Here is a 17460-nt window from a genome sequence, read left to right on the forward strand (position 1 = left end):
AGAAAACTATTAGACCTATCAAGAAGCAATAAAACAGTCACAATATTAACAGAACCAGAAATGAAAGAGATGATGAAATTAAGAGATGAGAACATTAAAATAGCTATAATAAATGTTTCCTCAGCAGCATAAGAGACAACCTAAACACAATGAGGAGACAAAGAAACATAAAAGAATCAAATAAAACTTCTACATATAAAAAACACAATACTTGAAATAAAAATATTACTATGTAAGATTTGTAGCAGATTAGCCACTACAAAATAAAGTATTAGTAAATTGCAGACATAGGAATAAAACTATCCAAAAATGAAGACAGAGAGAAACACACACACACACACACACACCCTCCAAAAAATAAAGATGCAATGACCTCTGTAACAAAGTCAGCAATCAAGATAACCACAATGAAAGCATGAAAACAAAAAGAGTAAGGCAATATTGGAAAAAATAGCTATAGAAATTTCTACTTTGTTGAAAACTACAAACCCACAGTTCCCAGAAGTTCAAGCAATACCTAGCAGGATAAACACAAACACACATTCACACATACATTGCTGAAAATAATGATAAAGAAAAACATTTAAAGCAGTCAGAGGTAAAAAGGTGCATTACCTTCATTGGAGCAAAGATAAGTCATCACAGATTTCTCCTTGAAGTTATATGAGTCAGAAGACAATAAAATAAAATCTACAAAGTATAGAAAGGAAAAAACAAGGCAACCTAGTATGCAGGAAAAAGGTAACACAGCAGGCTCAGGAGTGCTATCCTTAGAAAGGCCTACTTGTAAGGTTAGGCCTTGGCTGGTGTCTAAGAACTTGAATTTCAAAAGGGTTCCTGACATTCCCTAACTAATAAGGGTGGTTTACTATGCCTGAAGTATTTATGCAAACAATATTCTGAACATCTGCTTTCCTTCTTGGAAATTGGAATTTTGCTACATGCTAGGCAGAGGATGCTTACCTGACCAGCTCCAAAAAAAACCTTGGGCACTGAGTCTCTAATGAGCTTCCTGTTCAACTGTATTCACATGTGTTGTCACAATTCATTGTTGGAGAAATTAAATGTATCATGCATGATTCTACTGTGAGAAGATTCGTGCAAGCTTGTGCCTTGTTTCCTCCAGACTTCACCCATGAACCTTTCTCATTTGCTAATTTAGCTTTGTATCCTTCTGCTGTGATACATCATAACCACGAGTTTGACTATATGCTGAGTCCCGAGTCCTCCTAACCAACCACCAAACCAGAGGTGATACACTACAATTCAGTACACAGTAAAAATATCTTTTTGAAACGCTGATGTAATTTTTCAGACACATAAAAACTGAGAAAATCTGTCACCAGTAGAACTGCAAATAAAAAATGTTGAGAAAGATTTTTTGCAGAAGAAAAATGATACTAAACAAAAACATGGAACTATACAAAGAAGTAAGGTACAGTGGAGTAAATATGTGGATAACTATAAAAGATAGTTGTTATTTTTACAAATCTTTAAAATAAAATGGTTTAAAACAACCATAATTACAATCTACTGTGGGGTTTTTAACAAATATAGAAGTAAAATATAGAAGAGGTATAATGTGTAGGAACACTGTGTAAGTTAAAGATATAGAATGTAATCCTAGGACAACCACTAAAAAAGAAAAGAGGCAAAGTTCCTAAGACAATAGTGCAAGTAAAATAGAACACTAAAAAGTTCTCAATCCAAAAGAATGCAAGAAAAGAGAGAAAAATGCAAAGAATAGATGGGACAAATAGAAAACAAAGAGCACAACAGTAGACATAAGTCTAACCATACCAGTCATCATATTAAGAGTAAATGGTCTGAACTCCTGATTAAAAGGGATAGAGACTGTCAGATTGTGTTTAAAAAGAAGACCCAACTATATGCTGTCTACAAGAAACCCATTTTAAATATAAAAACACATAAAGGTTAAAGGATTGTAAAGATATACTGGGCTAACACTAATCAAAGGAGAGCTAGAGTAGCTATATTAATATCAGATAAAGTATATCTTACAGTAGATTATTACTAAGAATAAAAAGAATAATTTCATAATGATTAAAGGATTGAATTCATCAAGAAGACAAACCCTAAGCTAGAGCTTCAAATTGCCTAAAGCAAAACCTGATAAAATTACAAGCACAAACAGACAAATTCACAATTATTGTCAGAGATTTCAACAAATCTCTCAATAATGCCAGAACTAGTAGACAAAAACTTAGTAAGGACATAGTAAACTTGAACACCACTAGCAACCAACTTGATCTAATTAACATTTGTAGAATACACCACCAAATTACAGCAGAATATACATCTTTTCAAGTACACATGGAACAACACCCCAATACAGACTATATTCTGAGCCATAAAATATTCTCAGTAAGTTTCAAGGATTCCAAAGCATGCAAAGTATATTCTCTGATCACAATGAAATTATATTAGAAATTAAAATCAGAAAAACATCTAAAAAAAATCTCCAAACGTCTGGAAACTAAACAATATACTTCTAAATGTTAGAAAAGAAGGTCTCAAATCAATGACCTAGGCTTTCACTTTAGGAAATTAGTTGGGGCCTATTGGTGGGTGGAGAGTGGGAGGAGGGAGAGGATCAGGAAAATAACTAAAGGGTGCTAGGCTTAATACCTGAGTGACAAAATAATCTGTACAACAAACCTCCATGACACAAGTTTACCTATATAACAAACCTGCACATGTACCCCTGAACGTAAAATAAAAGTTAAAAAAAAATTAGAAAGAGAAAAGCAAGCTAATCCTAAGTAGTAAGTGTGTCCTCCTCTTCTGAAGGGAAGTATGCAGAAGGAGAAGAAAGAAAAGACAGATGAGCAGGAAATCAAAAACATACACATACAATAGAAAAGAAACAGAAAAAAGTCAATGAAACCAAAAGCTGGTTCTTTGAGATCAGTAAAATGCAAAATGGTAAAGCCACTTTGGAAGACAGTTTGGCAGTTTCTTACAAAACTAAATATACTCTTACCATATGATCCAGCAATCATGCTCCTTGGTAGTGACCCAAATGAGTTGAAAACGTATGTCCTTATGTTTATAGCAGCTTTATTCATAATTGCCCAAACTTGGAAGCCACCAATATGTCCTTCAGTAGGTGAATGGATAAATAAACCGTGGCATATCCAGACAATGGAATATGATTCAGCGCTAAAGAGAAATGAGCAATCAAGCCATGCATGAAAAGACATACAAGAACCTTAAATGTATATATTATTACATGAAAGAAGCCAATCTGAAAAGGTGACATACTGTATGATTTCAACTGTATGACACTTTGGAAAAGGCAAAGACTATGGAGAGAGTGAAAAGATCAGTGGTTGCCAGGGGTTAACGGGGAGGTAGGGATAAACAGGTGGACCACAGAGGATTTTTAGGAGAGTGGAACTATTTTGTATGATAATATGGTAATGGTAGATATATGCCATTACACATATTGGGGTTTAGTCAAAACCCACAGAGTGTACAACATCAAGAGTGAACCCTAATGTAAACTGTGGACTTGGGGTGATAATGATACATCAGTGTAGGTTCAATTGTAACAAATACACCACTTCTGGGGTGAAATGTTGGAGTGGGGAAGGTTGGTGGCGGGGGATATAAGAACTCCGTATTTTCTACTCAATATTGCTGTGAACCGAAAAATGCTCTAAAAATTAAAGTTTATTTTAAAAATTTTATTAAGTCAATGAAAGCAAACACTGGCTCTCTGAGATCAATAAAATTGATAAATCACTAGCCAGACTAACGGAGAAGGGACGTGGAGAGAAATAAATAAATTACCAATTTCACAAGTGAGAGAGATAAATTAAAGACAGACATTAAAAGGGTAAGAGAATGTCATGAGCAACTTGATGTCAATAGATTTAACAACTTAGATGAAATAGGCAAATTCCATGAAAGACAAATTATAAAGCTCACTCAAGAAGAAACAGGTAACCTGAATAACCTTACATATATTAAAGAAATTGAAACTGCAGTTAAAAATCACCCCACAAAGAAAACTTTCAGGTCCAACTGACTTCACTGGTCAATTCTAAAAAACATTTAAGGAAGAAATAATACTAATTCTAAAAGGCTTATCCAGAAAATTGAAGAAGAGAGAACACTTCTCAAGTCATTCTACAAGGCCACCATGACCCTGTATCAAAACCAAACTAAGATATTATAAGAAAACTACAGACCAATTGTCCTATGAATATAGACGCAGAAATACTTAATATGACATAAATCAAATCCAACAATATGTAAAAAGTACAATACCTCATGACCAAGTTGTGGTTTTCTGTTTTGTTTTGTTTTTGTTTTTGTTTTGAGACGGAGTCTCACTCTGTCACCCAGGCTGGAGTGCAGTGGCCATCTTGGCAACCTCCATCTCCACAGTTCAAGTGATTCTCTGCCTCAGACTCCTGAGTAGCTAGGACTACAGTCATGCGCCACCAGGTCCAGCTAATTTTGTTTTGTTTTGTTTTTTGGGACAGAGTCTCACTCTGTCACCCAGGCTGGAGTGCAGTGGGGCAATCTCTGATCACTACAATGTCTGCCTTCTGGTATCAAGCGATTCTCCTGCCTCAGCCTCCTGAGTAGCTGGGACTACAGGTGCGTGCCACCATGCCCGGCTAATTTTTCGTATTTTTAGTAGAGACGGGGTTTCACCATGTTGGCCAAGCTGGTCTCGAACTCCTGATTTCAAGCAATCCACCCGCCTGGGCCTCCCGAAGTGCTGAGACTGTGCAGGTGAGCCACCATGCCCGGCCCCAAGTAGTGTTTATATGAAAAAAAAGCAAGGTTGGTTTAACATTTGAGAATCAATCAATGTAAACAAAACCAAACAAAAACCTTTTATATAGGTTTATATTCCCTATATAATGTAGTATATATTTTCATTTTCTTATTCTTTAAATTGTACATTCATGTTAATGTTTTTCTTCATCTGTAAAATGATAATAACATCATCTTCTTCAAAGAGTTGTATAATTAAATGAAAGCAGGTATCTGAGGGTTAAAGGGAAGGAGAAAGCAGGATTTCTCCATTATAGTAATTTTGTTTACTTAATCTCTATGTTTCAATGTTTCCTTTTATAAAATGGGGACAAAGCTACTCTCTCATCAGGTTGAAGGGAGAATGAAATGATACAAATGTTAAATGTCTGGTATGCTTGTACATAGTAACACAGTCCACACACATTAGTATCCTTTTCCTTTCAAGGCTTATATACATTAATAGTATCTCTTATATAAAAGAAAAAAATATGGTAAGATCAGTCTTTTCATTTAGAAAAAGCTATGGCCCCAAGTCTAACATGACAGATAATAGCGACTAGCTCAAAATAAAAAGGTGAATGACAACAATTTAAGAAGCATATATGCCCTGTTTCAAACTAACAGTAATGAGATACAGAAACTGTAGCTAATGCAGTTTATTAACATACTCAGATTCACCATGAACATTAACCTAAGACATGAATGGATATATTAGTTTTTTAAAAGTCAAATTCTTTAATGTCATCTTAATTTCATTCTACTCCAAATATGAAGTCTTGCTCTTGAGGGTTCTCAGCAATGACATGTGCTATTTCTTTTGGTAATAACAACCAAACTCCACCCACTGTAAAACCCTGGGGTTCTTCAAAAGAATGATATTCCAAGAAAGGAAAAAAAAAAAAGTGAATATGAGAAAACAGTCAATAATTGGAATAAATGTGTCTGTCATACCTTGTAAGCTACATGAAGCCCTAAGGCTTACAATACCTAGTTGAGACCTTTAAAAACAGCTTTAGTCAGAAAAGAGGCAAAAATTTAAGTAAAAAATTATAGGGAATACTTGAGTAGTCATTGGATACACTAACTAGCAGCTAACTATTCATTAAGCATGTACTTTCAAAAAAGCTGCACACATCCTTATCTTCTACTGATATACCTTAGATACTCAGAAACTAAGATCAACTACTTATTTTTTAGCAACAGAATCTTCTGTGTTATTCAGGTTTCCTCTCTTCAACTGCCTACTCTTTACTATTAGAATATAATAATTCAGGCAATTTAAAATTGTTTGCTACTCTATATCAAATTTCTTTCATATTAGCTTATTTAACTCTGCAGCATTATGATATATATACACTGGTTTTCATTCACGGTTCCTGGCTCCTAACCCCCATAGCCTTTGTTTGTCTTTTGTTATAATGCTGAGGGTGTGAGGCCTCAGAGGCAGGCCTCTGACCTTCTCCTCTTCTCCTTTTACTGGCTCTATAGCAGGACTCTAATCTTTCCAGCCTTTCTAACAGTAGGTCTTAAGACCCTCCCGAAAGGGTCCTGCCTCATACCCTGGAGGAAGGAATATTGATGTCATGAGGCTCCTTTAAAAATCCAAGAAAACTGCTTCAGAGAGCTTCTGGAGAGCTGAACATGTAGAGGTTCCCAAGGGGTAGCATGCCCAGGGAGGACATGAAAGCTCCGCACCCCTTCCCTCATACTTCACCCTATGTATCGCTTCATCTGTATCCTCTACATATATCCTTTATAATAAACCAGTAAAGGTTAAGTAAGCATTTCCCTGAGTTCTGTGCACCACTCCAGCAAATTAATTGAGCCCAAAGAGGAACCCAACTTGAAGCCAGTCGGTCAGAAGTTCCAGAGGCCCAGATTTACAACTGGCGTCTGAAGGATGGGGTGGCCGGACTTGTGACTGATATCTGAAGGATGGGTTGGCACTGTTCTTAAGTTCTCCAGGTAGATACTGTCAGAATTGAACTGGAGGATACCCAGCTGGTGTGCGCTGCTTGGTGTATAGAGAAAAACCTCCACACCTTTGGTCACAGAAGTCTTCTTCTGTATTGATGATTATTTTTGTGGTGGTGTGGGAGTAGAAAAAAACACGGTTTGAGAGTTTTCGCTATACTAAGTCCAATAAAAACAACTTGATAAGAAGACAGGTAGTTCTCTCTAGGTTTACAGAGAAGAAAACAGAAGGTCTGAGATGAAATTACCTGCCTATAATCACACATATCTGGAAAGCAGTGAAGCTAGAATTAATTTGAAACTTAATCACAACCCAGTCCACTTTCTACTTTACCACAATGCTTCAGGCAACTTTTGACAGAAAGAAAGGAGATACAAATCAAATTACTCAAGTTTCTATGTAAATGATAGCTAAGTCAATTACTGGAGGTGAAAGAGGTTAAAAACTATTGGTTATAAGGAGGTACAGATTTAAATTTGCCAACTATCTTCAATCTTTTCATTATTCCAACATTTTCCCATTTTTTAGAAAGGAATGTTTAATAATTGCTGTACTCTATGACAGAAAGCTCTGAACATGGCAATTAAACCAATAAAGTATGACTAGCATATTTTAACTCACTATAAAAATATAACAGATAAGAATGAATAAAGAACCTCAGAGCATTAGAACACAACCAAGGCAAACACTGTAAGCAGACACTGTGACTGTGTTCTCCAATATCCACGCCACAACTCTGAGTGGCAAAAACTGGGAGAACTAACTTTAGCTCAATGGTTGATCTATCCTCACTGCCAGAAACTGACTCAGATATGAGGAGGAATCATGTCAATGAGATAGGAGAAGAGGTTTGCTGGTGGCCTCTGGTTAAGGTTGTCCTTTCTGTTAGGAAGAAGCCAGACTTTTTCCTCTTTATAGAAGATATAGTTCCTTCCTGGTAACCACTGCATGAAGAGAATCTGAGAATCCCACCCTGGAATAAAGCCAGCACTGTGGACAGCAGAGTGTAACAACGGAAATGATCTAAATCTTTGGTGTCTTCATTAAGGTACTAACTGACTAATTCTAAAGACTGCCTTTCCTCTGGACTTCTAGTTATGTTAAGCTAATAAATCTCTTCATTGTGTAAGGTTGTTTGAATTGGGCTTTCTGATACTTAAAGTTGAAAGACACCGAACTGAAACATGTTAGTGATATAATACATCTAGCTGATGGACAACAAAAGGTGCTTAAGAACCAACATGGCCTCTTGGATTTCTAAAAATATTTTAAGAACACTGTTATTCTAATAGCGAGTAATTTAAATGTAGTAATATAAACTAGGTGAAAAAATTCTAGAAATACTTTGGGAAACAGATGGAACAACTCTATGCTTATTTTTTGTAATTAGTATTTTTCTCTGATTTGGGTATTCCTGAAAGACCTGGTGGGAGGTAGGGCTCATAAGGGAGGAGAGATGTCATTATTCCACATTGCATGCCCAGAGCTACAACTAAATTGAAGAAGTGCTTGGGAAGCTGTAACAAAAATCATTATTAATGGTTCAGGATCAGTATTAAGCCATGTCCTACTGATTTCAATCTTGGGATTGATGTTCATTCCTATGAAAAATTCCTGGATGTTAAAATATAGAGAATGCCTATAAATTCTATGTGATACTAAAAGGGATGTGACTACGAAGTCATCAAACTGGGATAAACCTTAAGTTCTAAACTGCACTAGAGTTTTTGCTATTCTCCAACACCAAACAGTGCACCTTTTGTGCCTCTGTTTATGGTGTTTCCTCCATTTGGGATGTTCTTCACTGGTTCTACTAAAGTCATTCTTGCTCTAACTACAGCTTGGCTCTCCATTATCAGCGCAGTGTTTCCCCTGAAGCTCTCTCAAGTGTTATGTGTTTTCCCTCCCAACTCCTCATACCACAGGGCATGGAGGTGAAGGTAGGTTCTCTTGATCCTATTGACCTAAACGAAGAAACTGAAGTAAAGTTAATATACAGAATTTATTTGAGCCAAGGTTGAGACCTGCAGCCTAGGACACATTTCCAAGTTGCCTTGGGGAGTGCCCCACTCAGCCTTTGTTACCAGCAGGTTTTTAAAGGCAAAGGGGGCAAGGAGCAGACTGATACACAATTGTTTGACAGGAATTCTCACTGGTTTACAGAAACAGTATTGATTAGTGATTGACTATATATTGTTGAACTATAGGGTATGAGTTATAGTGTCTAGCCCATGGCATTTTATGGCTACTTGGTGTCAGTCTAGAGCCCACATAGCGAGTGGCTTCCACAGGTAATTATTTCATTTCAGTGCCTCTCTAGGCCTGATAATGGTGGCTCAATTCCTCAGATTAAAAGCTTCTATTCTTTATCAATCCTAGTTGCCCATTCCAGACAATTCCTCCTAACTCTTCCCTAAAAACATCCAAACTGAAATCTCATCATCAGACTGTAACCGTTCTTTATTGCAGTTATCTATCAAGCTCTCCACTTTATTTCTTGAACATTTTAGCTGCTTGCTCATTACACCATCATTATTGTCGTAATGCTTGAGATTCTCATCATCCACACAAACAATCCTTTCCAAATCCTTGCTTGTCAGTTTCTTATTATCAGAAAGGAAGTTCTGCCCTTCAGTAAATCTAGGATCTTCCACTGATCCTACCCTCAACCCTATTTTATACTCATTCCCATATAGTCAAACCTTAAAACTTCTCAATTTTAATAAATGCAACCCTTCCAAAACACTACTTTTTTGTTTTGTTTTGTTCTGAGACAGGGTCTCACTCTGTTGCCCAGGCTGGAGTGCAGTGGTGCAATCACAGCTCACTGGACTCAAGTGATCCTCCCACCTCAGCCTCCTGAGTAGCTTGGACTAAAGGCACGCACCACCACACCTGGCTAACTTTTGTATTTTTTGGTAGAGATGGGGTTTCACCATGTTGGCCAGGCTGGTCTCAAACTCCTGACCTCAAGTGATCCACCTGCCTCAGTCTCCCAAAGTGCTAGGATTACAGGCATAAGCCACCGCACCCAACCTCAAAATACCTTTTTTAAGCATCACACTCTGATACCAGCTCACTACATCTAATACCCTAACTCCAACAATCTGCCAACCCAACAGACCTGCAGTCCACTAATCTGATAACTTCTGCACTTCCTTTTACCTTCCCATGTCCTCAATCCCCTTCTTACCCAAATTAAATCCATATTCAATCATTTACTCACTCCCTTTCTTTGCATACACCCTTAACTACCTGTCTTCCTTCTGACTGTGTCAATCTTGCTTGGCTAAAGTTGTTACAACGCAATTTTCTGCCTATTCTATGTTGATACCTACACAGCTGCACGTGGCTGGATAGACATATGCTCGCTCTCTCGCTCTGTCTCACACACACACACACACACACACACACACACAAATGATGTCTGATAAATTGGTTTCTCTTTTAATTCATGGCCAGGAGCCTCAAATGAGTTTCCTTAATGCTGACTGACAATTATACCTTATTTTCCTGATTCATTCATTCTGCCACTCTTTTACATAACTATTTCATACCTTTTGCTCCTCAATCTTCCATCACCTTCCCTCTCATCCTCACTTTTACCTGATGACCTTGTGTCCTATTTTACTAATAAAATACTAGAAGCAATAAGAAAAGAACTTCTACAAACTCTCACAACCACATCTACCTAACTACATCTGTGCCCACATATTCTGATTCCTCTTTCATTACTAGTGTGAATTATTTCTGCTCTACACAAAACCCAACCTTTTTACTTATGCACTAGATCTCCATTAACCACCACTACCTCTTTCCCCATCCCATCAAATTTTCCATTTTTTTCTCAGCCTCCTACAAACACATCAAAACAAAAACAAAAAACAAAAAATCTCTTTGAACATCTCCCTTAAGTTACTGTTGCATTTCTCTCCTTCCCTCTTCAGCAAAATTCCTCAGAAAAATGATTCTTTCTGCCCATCTCCAATTTCTCACTTCCCTTTCTCTTGAATCCATTCCAATGAGTCTATTTCCCCACCACTCTATCAAACCTGCTCTTGTCAGAATCACTAAAGAATTCCACATTGCAAACTAGAATGACCAATTCAATTACCAGTTCTCCTCTTACTGGAACTACGAGCAGCATTCGACAGAGGTTCATTACTCCCTCCTCTCGAAACACTTTCTTCATTGGCTTCCAAGATTCCATGCTCTCCTGTTTTTTCTCTTGCCTCAGTGATTTATCCTTCTAAGTTTCCTTTGCTGGTTCCTCGTTTCCCAACCTTTAAATGTTGTAGTGCCCCAAATCTCAGTCCTGAACCTTTGCCTATTTATGCTTACTCCCTTAGTGAAATCATCTGATCTTATTTCTTTAAATAGTATCTATACATAATTCCCAAACTTAAATCTCTTGCCCATTCCTTTCCTTTGAACTCTACACTCAGATAGTTAGCAGTCATCTCACTTAGAATACCTAAGATATATCTTAAATTTACTTTGTCCGAGATCCAACTTCTCTCCTCCAAACTCTTCCATCATAGTTTCACCCATCACAGCAAATGGGTAACTAGTCTTCTAGGTGCTCAGGCCACAAACTCTGTATCACCCTTAACCGTGCCTCCCTCTTTTTTCTCTCCCTGTTTCCTGGTCCCCCAAATCCTGTTGACCTCAACATGTCAATTACTCACCACCTCCACTACTACCATTTTGGTCCAAGTCATCATCTATCACCTGAATTACTGCAACAGTCTCCTAGGTGGTTTCACTGCTTCTGCCCTTGTTCTCCTTCAGCCTACTCTCAACAGTTGCCAGACTGATTCTTCAAAAGTCCAATCATGTCACTATTCTGTTCCAACTCATCCAATGTCTTTCTGTATCACATATCACTTAGTCTAAAAGCTGAAGTCCTTAAAATGGTCTATAAGACCCTGCTTGACCTGGCACCACGACCAGCCCATCACCACTGCCACCGTTACCTTTCTGACTTCATCCTCCATTACCCAGTCCTTTACTCAACTCCAATGACAAGCTTCTTCAAATGTAGATACCGCAGGTATGCTCCAACCTCAGGAACTTGGCATTTGCTATTCCCTGGGCCTAGAATGATTTGTATTTGTGTGCAGATCTCCTACACTGACTAGCTTCATGTTATTTAAAAGTCACCTTATCAGTGAATTTTCCTGGCCATCCCTTAGAGAAGAGTAACTCCTTCCATACTTTATTCCCCTTTCTCTGGTTTATTTTTCCTCTTTACTACTTACCTTCTAACATGCTGTAAACTTACTTGCTTTTTAATTGTCTCATCTAAAACGTATGTCTTATCAGGGTAGGGATTTTTGTCTGTTTTGTTCACTGAGGTATTTACAGAGCCTAGAGCAGTGTCTGGCATAAAATAGTCAAACATTTGATAAATGAATAAAATCACAGCCCTCCTTCAAGGATGATGCCAAATTATCCACAGTATTAAGACTATACTAAAAAGGACCACTAAAAAATCTTTCTCTCAACTTTCTTATTTTATACATCTAGTTAGTTAGTGGCGTTTAATGCAGGGTCAGAACTATAGCCAGTTCTCCTTATAACTATACTAATTCTTTCCATTAAGATTTTTCTGATCCTTTTTAAAATATCGGATCACTCATAACTCTCAAAGCAATAAATACATTCTTTTGGCACTCATTATGGTTTTGGTTTTTCAGACAGAGTCTCACTCTGTCGCCCAGGCTGGAGTGCAGTGGCGCATTCTCGGCTCACTGCAACCTCCACCTCCCGGGCTCAAGCAATTCTTGTGTCTTAGTCTCCTGAGTAGCTGGGACTACAGGCATGCACCACCACGCCCAGCTAATTTTTGTATTTTTAGTAGAGACAGGGTTTCGCCATGTTAGCCAGGCTGGTCTTGAACTCCTGACCTCTTAAGTGATCTGCCCACCTTGGCTTCCTGAAGCTCTGGGATTGCAGGAGTGAGCCACTGCACACAGCCACTTGTTTTTGTTCTTTGTACTGAATTGTTGGTATATCTCTATTATGTCCCCTATAAGACTATATGCTCTTTACCATTACGTAACGGCCTTCTTTGTCTCTTTTGATCTTTGATGGTTTAAAGTCTGTTTTATCAGAGACTAGGATTGCAACCTCTGCTTTTTTTTTTGTTTTCCATTTGCTTGGTAGATCTTCCTCCATCCCTTTATTTTGAGGCAAAGGGATCAATTCAACAGGAAGAGCTAACTATCCTAAATATATATGCACCCAATACAGGAGCACCCAGATTCATAAAGCAAGTCCTTAGAGACTTACAAAGAGACTTAGACTCCCATACAATAATAATGGGAGAATTTAACACCCCACTGTCAACATTAGACAGATCAATGAGACAGAAAGTTAACAAGGATATCCAGGAATTGAACTCAACTTTGCACCAAGTGGACCTAATAGACATCTACAGAACTCTCCACCCCAAATCAACAGAATATACATTCTTCTCAGCACCACATTGCACTTATTCCAAAATTGACCACATAGTTGGAAGTAAAGCACTCCTCAGCAAATGTAAAAGAACAGAAATTATAACAAACTGTCTCTCAGACCACAGTGCAATCAAACTAGAACTCAGGACTAAGAAACCCAATCAAAACCGCTCAACTACATGGAAACTGAACAACCTGCTCCTGAATGACTACTGGGTACCTAACGAAATGAAGGCAGAAATAAAGATGTTCTTTGAAACCAATGAGAATAAAGATACAACATACCAGATTCTCTGGGACACATTTAAAGCAGTGTGTAGAGGGAAATTTATAGCACTAAATGCCCACAAGAGAAAGCAGGAAAGATCTAAAATTGACACCCTAACATCACAATTCAAAGAACTAGAGAAGCAAGAGCAAACACATTCAAAAGCTAGCAGAAGGCAAGAAATAACTAAGATCAGAGCAGAACTGAAGGAGATAGAGACACAAAAAACCCTCCAAAAAATCAATGAATCCAGGAGCTGGTTTTTTGAAAAAATCAACAAAATTGATAGACTGCTAGCAATTCTAACAAAGAAGGAAAGAGAGAAGAATCAAATAGATGCAATAAAAAATGATAAAGGGGATATCACCACCGACCCCACAGAAATACAAACTACCATCAGAGAATACTATACACACCTCTACGCAAATAAACTAGAAAACCTAGAAGAAATGGATAATTTCCTGGACACTTACACTCTCCCAAGACTAAACCAGGAAGAAGTTGAATCCCTGAATAGACCAATAGTAGGCTCTGAAATTGAGGCAATAATTAATAACCTACCAACCAAAAGAAGTCCAGGACCAGATGGATTCACAGCTGAATTCTACCAGAGGTACAAGGAGGAATTGGTATCATTCCTTCTGAAACTATTCCAATCAATGGAAAAAGAGGGAATCCTCCCTAACTCATTTTACGAGGCCAACATCATCCTGATACCAAAGCCTGACAGAGACACAACAAAAAAAGAGAATTTTAGATCAATATCCCTGATGAACATCAATGCAAAAATCCTCAATAAAATACTGGCAAACCGAATCCAGCAGCACATCAAAAAGCTTATCCACCATGATCAAGTGGGCTTCATCCCTGGGATGCAAGGTTGGTTCAACATACGCAAATCAATAAACGTAATCCAGCATATAAACAAAAACCACACGATTATCTCAATAGATGCAGAAAAGGCCTCTGACAAAATTCAACAGCCCTTCATGCTAAAAACTCTCAATAAATTCGGTATTGATGGAACGTATCTCAAAATAATAAAAGCTATTTATGACAAACCCACAGCCAATATCATACTGAATGGGCAAAAACTGGAAGCATTCCCTTTGAAAACTGGCACAAGATAGGAATGCCCTCTCTCACCACTCCTATTCAACATAGTGTTGGAAGTTCTGGCTAGGGCAGTCAGGCAAAAGAAAGAAATAAAGGGTATTCAGTTAGGAAAAGAAGTCAAATTGTCCCTGTTTGCAGATGACATGATTATATATTTAGAAAACCCCACTGTCTCAGCCCCAAATCTCCTTAAGCTAATAAGCAACTTCAGCAAAGTCTCAGGATATAAAATCAATGTGCAAAAATCACAAGCATTCTTATACACCAGTAACAGACAGAGAGCCAAATCATGAATGAACTCCCATTCACAATAGCTTCAAAGAGAATAAAAATACCTAGGAATCCAACTTACAAGGGATGTAAAGGACCTCTTCAAGGAGAACTACAAATCACTGCTCAGTGAAATAAACGAGAACACAAACAAATGGAAGAACATACCATGCTCATGGACAGGAAGAATCAATATTGTGAAAATGGCCATACTGCCCAAGGTAATTGATAGATTCAATGCCATCCTCATTAAGCTACCAATGACTTTCTTCACAGAATTGGAAAAAACTGCTTTAAAGTTCATATGGAACCAAAAAAGATCCCCCATTACCAAGACAATCCTAAGCCAAAAGAACAAAGCTTGAGGCATCACGCTACCTGACTTCAAACTATACTACAAGGGTACAGTAACCAAAACAGCATGGTACTGGTACCAAAACAGAGATATAGACCAATGGAACAGAACAGAGCCCTCAGAAATAATACCACACATCTACAGCCATCTGATCTTTGACAAACCTGACAAAAACAAGAAATGGGGAAAGGATTCCCTATTTAATAAATGGGGCTGGGAAAATTGGTTAGCCATAAGTAGAAAGCTGAAACTGGATCCTTTCCTTACTCCTTATATGAAAATTAATTCAAGATGGATTAGAGAATTAAATGTTAGACCTAAAACCATAAAAACCCCAGAAGAAAACCTAGGTAATACCATTCAGGACATAGGCATGGGCAAGGACTTCATGTCTAAAACACCAAAAGCAATGGCAACAAAAGCCAAAATTGACAAATGGGATCTAATTAAACTAAAGAGCTTCTGCACAGCAAAAAAAACTACCATCAGAGTGAACAGGCAACCTACAGAATGGGAGAAAATTTTTGCAATCTACTCATCTGACAAAGGGCTAATATCCAGAATCTACAAAGAACTCAATCAAATTTACAAGAAAAAAACAAACCACCCCATCAAAAAGTGGACAAAGGATATGAACAGACACTTTTCAAAAGAAGACATTCATACAGCCAACAGACACATGAAAAAATGCTCATCATCACTCGCCATCAGAGAAATGCAAATCCAAACCACAATGAGATACCATCGCACACCAGTTAAAATAGCAATCATTAAAAAATCAGGAAACAACAGGTGCTGGAGAGGATGTGGAGAAATAGGAACACTTTTACACTGTTGGTGGGACTGTAAACTAGTTAAACCATTGTGGAAAACAGTGTGGCGATTCCTCAAGGATCTAGAACTAGAAATACCATTTGACCTAGCCATCCCATTACTGGGTATATACCCAAAGGATTATAAGTCATGCTGCTATAAAGACATATGCACACGTATTCACTATTCACAATAGCAAAGACTTGGAATCAACTCAAATGTCCATCAGTGATAGACTGGATTAAGAAAATGTGGTACATATTACACCATGGAATACTATGCAGCCATAAAAAAGGATGAGTTCATGTCCTTTGTAGGGACACGGATGCAGCTGGAAACCATCATTCTCAGCAAACTATCGCAAGAACAGAAAACCAAACACCGCATGTTCTCACTCATAGGTGAGAACTGAATAATGAGATCACTTGGACACAGGAAGGGGAACATCACACACCGGGTCCTATTGTGGGGAGGGGGCAGCGGGGAAGGATAGCATTAGGAGATATACCTAATGTAAATGACGAGTTAATGGGTGCAGCACACCAACATGGCACATGTATACATATATAACAAACCTGCACAGTGTGCACATGTACCCTAGAACTTAAAGTATAATAAAAAAAAAAAAAAAAAAAAGACTATATGCTCTTTCAGGCCAGAAGTTAGGTTGTCAGTGGTTAGGATGAGAGATATGACTACACAGGGATTTCTGTTGTGATGAAACAGTTCTGTATCTTGATTGTGGTGGTCAAAACTACACATGATAAAAATGCAAACAATTACACACATACAATGAGTACCTGTAAAACTGGTGAAATCTGAATAAACTCTGTGGATTGTACCAACATCAATTTCATGGTTTTGATAGTGCACTAGGGTTATATAAGATATTATCAGCAGTGTTTGAAATTGGATGAAGGGTATATGGTACCTCTCTGCACGAATCTTTCAACTTCCCGTGAATCTATAATTACATACTACAAATTTTTTTAATGTAATATTCTCTTGACAAGAAATACTCAAGCAGTATAAAAGTGTACACAACCAAACCCAACCACAGTCATACTGAGATCTGATTTCCAATCTCCTAATCCCTTTTTTTAGTCCCTCTTCAGAAGCAACTACTATTCCCTTTCTTGTGTATCCTTCTAGAAAAGTCTAAGCATTTTGAAGCAAAATGTGTTTATTAATATGTGCATATGCATGTGTATTTACACCAACACATACACAACTTATTTACAGCAATATAAGCGACATACTATAAACACTGCTCTGCAACTTTTTTTTTTTTAACCCAATGTGTCTTAGAGATGAGCTTATGGAGAAGTGCTCCTTTTTTCTTTTTTTATGGCTATATGACATCCCACTGTGTGGCTATATCATTTATTTAACCAGACCGCTA

The 17460-nt window shown here is 37.7% G+C and overlaps 2 protein-coding genes across 2 annotated transcripts in view; both read right to left on the reverse strand.

Annotated features, from left to right (window-relative positions):
- LOC105487881 (histone-lysine N-methyltransferase SETMAR) overlaps window positions 1–13446 on the reverse strand; it is a 30394-nt gene extending 16948 nt beyond the window's left edge. Inside the window, 1 exon segment of the mRNA XM_024794774.2 lies at window positions 616–13446. Coding sequence (XP_024650542.2) covers window positions 616–621 — 6 coding nt within the window. The 5' untranslated portion in view covers window positions 622–13446.
- LOC105487892 (glucuronic acid epimerase) overlaps window positions 1–17460 on the reverse strand; it is a 121442-nt gene that overhangs the window by 85659 nt on the left and 18323 nt on the right. The window lies entirely within an intron of this gene.

This window comes from Macaca nemestrina, chromosome 7, assembly GCF_043159975.1.
Source record: "Macaca nemestrina isolate mMacNem1 chromosome 7, mMacNem.hap1, whole genome shotgun sequence".
In the NCBI taxonomy this organism is placed as follows: Eukaryota; Metazoa; Chordata; class Mammalia; order Primates; family Cercopithecidae; genus Macaca; species Macaca nemestrina.